Raw genomic sequence first — 8357 nt, forward strand, 5'->3', positions numbered from 1 at the left:
TTGACATTTAAATATGTTATTTCCGTTCTGCTCTCATAGTCTGACACACACAGAGACAGTCTCAGGTCCAAATTAAGCTCCCCAGTGCCATCCAGCCCTGCCTAACTACTGGATTGCCCTATGTCCAAGGCGACAGGAATGTGAATGAAATAGGCTCATCCAATCATTATCCTTCAAATATTAACATCCATTTCATAGATAGATAGGCAGGAAGATAGGTAGGTAGATAGATAGGTAGATGGATGGATGGATGAATGACAGAGTAAAATTTACTTCTCTTACTTAAAAAAAAGGGCAAAGGCAGAGCTTGTCTTGGGGAGAACCTCAGGAAAGGAGATTCCATTTTCTCTTTTCTCTTAGTTTATCAATTATAATTCTTTTCAAAAAACTTCAGTGTTTGCCATACACATTTTAAACTAAGTTTACCTTCACATTAACACTATACCACTTCACACATAGTGCAGGAACATTATAACAGCCCTTCCCTACCAGCCCTTAAGACACTGATATCATTCATTTCACTTATCCATATGCTACAATCACCCAATGCAGTGTTACTTTATTATTTAAAGTCATATTTTAGATCAATTAAGAATAAGGAAAATAAAAGACTTTCGTTTTACCTCTGCTTATTCCTTCTCCCATGTCTTTCACTCTTTATGTAGACCTAAATTTTTAATCTGTATCATTTTCCTTCTTCCTGAAGAATTTGTCTCAATATCTTTAAGGGTATGTCTGCTAATGTTAAAGTCCCTCAGTTTTTGGTTTTCTGAGAAAATCTTCATCTCCCCTTCACTTTTGATGGATAACTTCACTATACATAGGATTCTAGGTTGGTGATTTTGTTTTTCTCAACACTTGGTATTTCACTCCACTCTCTTCTTATTTGCAGTGTTTCTGATGAAAAGACCACTATAAGTCTTATTCCTGTTCCTTTATATGTATGGCTTTTTTCCCCCCTCACCTCTTTTCAAGATTTTCTTTGTCTTTAGTTTATTACACTTTGAATATGATGGGCCTAGGAATGGGGGTGGGGGAGTATTTATTCTGCTTGGTATTCTCTGAGCTTCCCGGATCTGTGATTTGTTGTCTGTCATTAATTTGGAAAAGTTCTTGGCCATTATTACTTCAGCTGGTTCTTCTAATACTAGAGAATGATGTATGTTTATGTATATATCATATATATAAAATACCTTTTGAAAATGTCCTGTGGTTCTTGATGTTCTGTTCTGGTTGGATTTTTGGTTTTCTTTTTTTCCATTCCTTTTTTTTCTTTTTGCATTCAATTTGGGAACTTTCTACTACCTATCTTTAAGCTCATCTATTCTTTTCTTCGCCATGCCCAGTCTACTGATGAGCCCATTAAAGTCAGTATTCATTTCTGTTATAGTATTTTTTTTTTTTTTTGAGGTACGCGGGCCTCTCACTGTTGTGGCCTCTCCCGTTGCGGAGCACAGTCTCCAGACACGCAGGCTCAGCGGCCATGGCTCACGGGCCCAGCCGCTCCGCGGCATGTGGGATCTTCCCGGACCGGGGCACGAACCCGTGTCCCCTGCATCGGCAGGCAGACTCTCAAACACTGCGCCACAAGGGAAGCCCTGTTATAGTATTTTTTATTTCTAACATTTCCTTTTGAATCTTAGAATTTCTATCTCTCTGCTTACATTACCCATCTGTTCTTGTATGATGCCTACTTTTTCCAATAGATCTTTTAACATATTAATCATAGTTATTTTAAATTCTCTGTCTGATAATTCCAACATCTGTGTCATATCTCAGTCTGGTTCTAATGCTTTCTTTAGCTCTTCAGGCTGTATTTTACTTGCTTTTTAGTGTACTTTGTAATTTTTGTTGAAAGCTGTACATGACGTAATAGGTAGTAGGAACTGAGGTAAACAGGTCTTTAGAATGAGGTTTTATATTAATCTGGCTAGGAGTTGGGCTGTGTTTAATGTTTGCTGTAGCTGTAGGTGCTAGAGCTTCTAAATTTCTCTAGTGACCTTGTTTCTATCTCCTCTGTTGACTTTGGCCTTCCCTCAGTACTGCTCTTCAGAGAAAGTCTGCATTTTGCAGTTATAACCCAATGTTACCATACAGAAGCCCCTTTGGTATAGTGCTCAGGTATGGGGGAAAGCTCTAACTTTATGATTAAATCTAAGTCTTTTAATGGATCTATGTCCCTGGGGTGTGATTTTCACAGGTGTTTCTTATCCCCTTAGGCAGGAAGGCCAGAGGTGCCTGGGATGAGAGAAATGCCCTTCCTCCAGCTAGGATAAGACTCTGGTAATATTTTCCCCTGGATAGTAGACCTTTGTAATGGAGAACAAATATATTCTGGGTGTATTTTACAATGATTAATTATCCCCTTCTACTGCCCGAGCAACAAGCAGATCTTTCTTGGCTCTCAATCATGAGAATCTGCTGAAGTTTCTCAAGGTAAAACCTATAAAAGTATCAGTTTCCCCATAATTGTGGCCCTCAGAGTTTCTCCCTCTCTTGATAGTTCACTCTCAACGTACAGCAATTTGTCGAAATTACCATTTAGGTATTCCTACCAGTTACAGCTCCAAGGGCTTCTGTTCCAGGTAAGCAGGTTTGGCTGTGGCTTTCTGCATTCACCTGTCTCCCCAGATTTGGATGGGAGTTGACCCTGCAACTTCAGTTCTTTGACAGTTCTGAGAAAAGTCATTGGTTTTCAGTTTGTTCAACTTTTTCGTGTTGTAAGGACAGGAGTGACAACTTCCAAGCTCTTTACATGTCAGAGCTGAAACCTTATGTTAGTTTTTTAATGATTAACAGCCAGCGAAAATGTTCCCTTTTCTGCAACAACGGCTGGAGAAATACACATGGTCTGATATCAATCTTCAGGCACAGCACTCACGTAGCTTCTCACATCTCATTGCCCCCAAAGGCAGGGCTGTGAAAACGTGAACATTCCTATTGCCAGAATGCTTTCTCGGTCCCTTCCACCTCTGGAGATTGTTTTTTATTAATGTGAGCCTTCTTTCTCCATTTCTAAATGGTTGACTCTGAGAGACTGAATCTCGTGTTACCATTTCACTGCAGAGCCTGTAGTGTTTTTTTTACACATTTGAAATGTGTTTTTTCTTGTCTTGCTTTCAAAGACCAACCCTTATTTTCCGGATTATTGGTGAATGACAGAAGTTATATTCATTTGTTTTATTCACTCGAGTGTTCATTTATTTTATAACTATTTATTGGTTACTTCCCAAACACAAAATGCCCCAGCTATGTCCCTGAGAGATATAAAGTCCAGAATTCTCTAACATTCCAAGTGGGAAGTTGTATGAGAATGACTATACTACAGAGCAATTTATGATACTGAGAAAATATTTGATCTGGGAGTTACATATAGGAAGAGATTAAATTCACCTAATGTAACCAGGGTATCATTAAGATTTGATGTCAGAGCTTGATCTGTCAGAGTCCAGACAAAAAACTGAAGGTACACTTAAGTAAGTTAACTAAGAAGACTTTAATAAAGGAATTACTGACAGAAGCCAATCAAAGGAAAATCTAAGACTACCCAACAAGAGATGGTGATATATCTCGAAGCTAGCTACAAGGGAGCTGTTTCCACAGCCAGGCCTCAAGGGGACAAGGGCAGGGCACATTACCAGAGCCCAGAAAGAAATCTGTGGGAGTTGTACTTCCAGGAGATGGCCAGGAGCTGTGGATTTTGGTAGAAACTGCAGCCATTGCTAACTTAAGACCTGGCAGGGAAGTATGGGGTAAGAAACGTGCCAACTCCACTCTCTTCCTGCTTTCTGACTTCCTACTGGTATTTCCCATTGGCTGAACCCAAATGAAAATCAGAGATCAAGCCCACAGAGGTCAGCTTCCTGGAGTGCAAAGAGGATCGGGAAGGATGAAAAGTTAGTCTGAAAGAGCAAATGGAGGATACCCAGTCCAAAGAGAGTCTGCACTTCTGGAATCTGGGAGGAAGAATATCCCAGGGCTCTGATGGCTACAAGGCCTTGATTTGAGGTGGGAGTTAGATGCAAAATGCATTGAAATCTGTTGCCACTTCTATTGCCACCACATCTTGACTCTCTCTGCACACTCATCTGAACTCTCACATCCAGGGAATGATCTCTGAAGCAGTATAAATGGTTCTAATATTTGATTTTTTTTTTTTTAAGATTTTGGTGGAGGAAGATTGAAACTGGTGGCAAAGATTCATTTTTCTCTCTTACAGCCTTCTAGCAGCAAGAGGAGGAAACCGTAGAACTGCCAACGTGGTGGCCCACGGCTTTGCCAATCTTTTAACTCTGGACAAAAGGACCCTCCAAGAAATTCTAGTGCATTATCCAGATTCTGAAAAGCTCCTCATGAAGAAAGCCAGGTATAACCTTTAAAACCCCATTAGAGAGGAGTTGGTTTTACTTCGTAAAATCTAAGATGAGAACTGTGCTATGGTGGGTACAATCAACTTTACCCATGAGATACACTTAACAAACAACTGTTTATGCAGTTATACATTGAAAACTTCACAGATTAGGAGAAATGATAGTATTTCTGGTAAGTTTTTCCATAACTCTCACAGTGCTATCTGAAATGGCCTTTCTGTCTTGTCCACAGAGTGCTTCTAAAGAACAAGGCTCCAGGCACAGAGACAACTTGTCCAAATAAAGGACTTGCCTTTCTCTTCCCACCAAAACAAGAGACACCCAAAAAGTTTAAAGCTCTCCTGGGAGGCTCAGGAAAAGCAGGTCTTGCAAGACTACTCGCACTGAAGAGAGAACAAACCGTTCTGGTAATAAGGCAGAGGGAAAGGAAGGCTGTAACAGAGACCACTGGACTAAAGACCAGACAAGCTCCTACTTTAATTCCATCTCAGACACTGGGATAATCTGGGTTCATCTAATGCAAATAATTAATACTTTATATACAGCACTTATTATTAGTTTACTGTATGCCTACATAACATCACATTTAATCCTCACAGGTTTATTATGGATAGTTTTAATGTATATATACATAAATACAGTCGACCCTCATTTTTGTGGATTCTGTGTTTGTGAATCTGCCTACTCACTAAAATGTGTTTGTAACCTCAAAATCAATAATTATGGTGTTCTGGGGGTCATTCACAGACATACATGTGCAGAGCAGCAAAAAATTTAAGTTGCTGGAGGCACATGTTCCCAGCTGAGGTTGAACAAGGAGACACTCTGCCTTCTTGTTTCAACTCTCACACTGTAAACAAGTGATCTTTTCATGGTCTATTTATTGCCATGTTTTTTGCATTTTTGTGCCTCTCCCCCCACAACACTGTTAAAAATGGCCCCCATGGGGCTTCCCTGGTGGCGCAGTGGCTAAGAATACACCTGCCATTGCAGGGGACACGGGTTCGAGCCCTGGTCCGGGAAGATCCCACATGCCGCGGAGCAACTAAGTCCGTGTGCCACATCTACTGAGCCTGCACTCTAGAGTCCGGGAGCCACAACTACTGAGCCTGTGCACCTAGAGCCGGTGCTCCGCAACAAGAGAAGCCACCGCAATGAGAAGCCTGCACACCACAACAAAGAGTTGCCCCCGTTCGCTGCCATTAGAGAAAGCCCATGCAGCAACAAAGACCCAACACGGCCAAAAATAAAAACAAATAAATAAATTAATTAAAAAAAAATGGCCCCCAAGCATATCGCCAAAGCACCACCTAGTGTTCCTAAGTACAAAAATGCTCTGATGTGCCATACAGAGAAACATGTGTGTTAGATAAGCTTCATTCAGGCATGAGTCATAGTACTGTTGGCTGTGAGTTCAGTGTAATGAATAAACAATATATATCAAATAAGGTGTCTCTAAACAGAAATGCACATAACACAAGGCTATGTATTGAGCAGCTGACAAAAATGTTGTAGCCAGAGGCTTGTAGGAACCTAAACCTGCATTACCCCTAGGAGAGATAGGTCAGGGTTTGCTAACAGTGTTTGTGGCAGCTTTACAGAACAAAACTACCATGAATAATGAGGATCAACTGTATATGTATAGACATACATATATACCTATAAATATATGACAGTTTACCAGTAAGCCAATAAACATTTTCACTAATATTCATTCAATTACTATCACTAATGTAAAGTCAGAAATAACCACATAGATTGCATCCAAGCTTTTATATTATAGATGAAGAAACTAAGATCCAGATTAATGTATTTGGATAAGATCACAATCAATGATAGAGCAAAAGCTATTACTCGGGTATTCAGACTTCCACACCTACACTAAGCTGTCTCCCAATTCCTAGAAATGTCAAGAAACTCAAATGTTATTGCTTTTCTTTTTTTTTTCATATTTCTTTGATTCTCATGATAAGCTTATGAGGGCAGATACGGAAAAACAGCAGGAATTCAGGTTTTCTGAATCTAGTCCTTATGATATCTCTAAAACTGTAGGAAATGGGAGGCTGTGGTTCTTTCAGGAAATTGGTAAAGCAAATATTATAAAAGTCAGTCACACTCAAGAGACTAAAACTTGCCTCATCCTTTGCCACACACACAACACTGCAATGAAAATCAGTGTATACCAAATGCCTTATTTAATCGGCACGGAAATAATACTTTGTGTAAAAGGCTTATGGGGTTAAAGAACTATGTAAGTCAGTATGTTAAGTAAGGCTCTCAACTTTATATGTACACATTCATACCTGGCACAAGCTTCTCTCAAACTGATCTCAAGCATCACCAGTAAAGAGCATAGTATATTTTTTACTATGAAATTTCTACAGATGACACTAAATACAATAGGTTCTAAAGCCATATCAAATGCCCATTGGACAAATGGAGAAGACTGTACTAGGAAAGAGATATGAATTTCTCCCTGAAGTTCTCCCATGAACTTATGCAGGAGGAACACCAGAGATTCTAGAGTATTTATATGGTATTTGGTTAATACTTTTTTATTAAAAGATAAATATTTAAAATTTCATCTTCATAAAATAAGTAAATATTTAAAAAGCAAAGAGTCCTGAGCACTAAGTCTAATAATTCAGAGACCATGAGGGTCAATAGGAAGTGAATTCCTTGGTAGGGACAAAAACGCGACGTAGACTAACACCGAATTCAAATGTGATAGCTCAGCTCCATTCTCCAGCACATCAGAAAACTTAGTTAAATGATAGTCAATGGCAGACATGATTCCCTTATTAACTTAATTCAGACAGTCTTTGTCTTAGTGGTGATCCTTAGCTATTGCATATTAATCAAAAGACTCCAATGTCCTTGATTATGATTTCAATACCAATTCTTTTCAATAACTGTTGCTTCTAGAAAAAAAGTGAAAACTCTGAAGGAGAAGAGGATAAAGGAAAAAAATATGAAGATAAAAGAAGACAGCCAGCAGAGAAACCACTTGAAACATCCAAATGTCGAACAAGTTCTATTACAGCAGAGGAAGCGCACCAGTCAATTAGAAGGGCAGTTTTACCCAGAGGAACTACCCGTCAATCACTCATCATCAGCATGGCTCCTTCTGCTGAGGCTGGGGAAGAGGTTCTGCTGATTGAAGTCAAAGAAAAGGCTAAGCCATAAATGTTTGATTATCTTTAGATACAATCTAGTTAGTTCCCAAAGAGATTGTAGTCAGGATGGTAGCTTAAACTAATGAGAGGAAAAGACCTTGCCGGGACCCTTGAGAAACCATAGGCAAATCCCTAGCTTAGTTTCTAGGATTTACCCTAGAGAGTGTGATCTTCTGCCTTGGCAATAAGAAGATTATTAAAAAAACCATCCCTATTCTCCATTGTCATTAGCTTTGCACAATTGGTATTTCTCCTAATTGCATATAGTAGGTTATTTTTCTTCCGTTCTTTCTTGATGATGTTTCTTCTCTCCATTTTGATTAGGTTGGTCTTGGCTCTGAAATGATTCACTAACTTTTTCTCTTAATTGTGTGTGTGTGTGTGTGTGTGTGTGCATGATTGTGTGTGTGTGTTAAAGTCTTGCATCGCACTGTTAGTCTTGGTTAAATGTTCCATGTATATGAATTTGTCTCTTACTTTGGGAGTATGAGATTTTAATAAAATGTCAAAAGTTGGGTGACTTTCATTCAAGGTAGGGTGATGAGTCAGTCAAGTATCAAATCAACCCAGCAGCTGGGACTGAAGGGAAGCAAACAAGGGAGCCGATGGATGTAAAACCCAACTTGCAGAGGAGTCCCCTGAAGAGCACTGCTGGTCAGCATTACTAACAAACCCACAAGCAAAATCACATTGCAGCAACATGTTGGAAAAACTGTACCCTTTGCTAAAGAAACAAACTTTAATATTTTCCCTCATATCAACTTAAAAGGCTCATCTGGCTCAACAGACTCAAACAGGAGGAATCAGATTG

At 39.4% G+C, this 8357-nt stretch overlaps 1 protein-coding gene across 1 annotated transcript in view; it reads left to right on the forward strand.

Annotated features, from left to right (window-relative positions):
• The window catches only part of CNGB3 (cyclic nucleotide gated channel subunit beta 3), a 141759-nt gene extending 134203 nt beyond the window's left edge, over nt 1-7556 (forward strand). The window contains exons 16-18 of the mRNA XM_027089761.1: nt 4220-4366; nt 4603-4777; nt 7296-7556. Of these exons, the coding sequence (XP_026945562.1) occupies nt 4220-4366; nt 4603-4777; nt 7296-7556 (583 nt within the window). The remainder of the gene's footprint in view (nt 1-4219; nt 4367-4602; nt 4778-7295) is intronic.
• Nucleotides 7557-8357: the final 801 nt, after the last annotated feature.

Source organism: Aethalodelphis obliquidens, unplaced genomic scaffold, assembly GCF_003676395.1.
Source record: "Aethalodelphis obliquidens isolate GAN/ISIS:26980383/991018 unplaced genomic scaffold, ASM367639v1 scaffold68, whole genome shotgun sequence".
Lineage (NCBI taxonomy): Eukaryota > Metazoa > Chordata > Mammalia > Artiodactyla > Delphinidae > Aethalodelphis > Aethalodelphis obliquidens.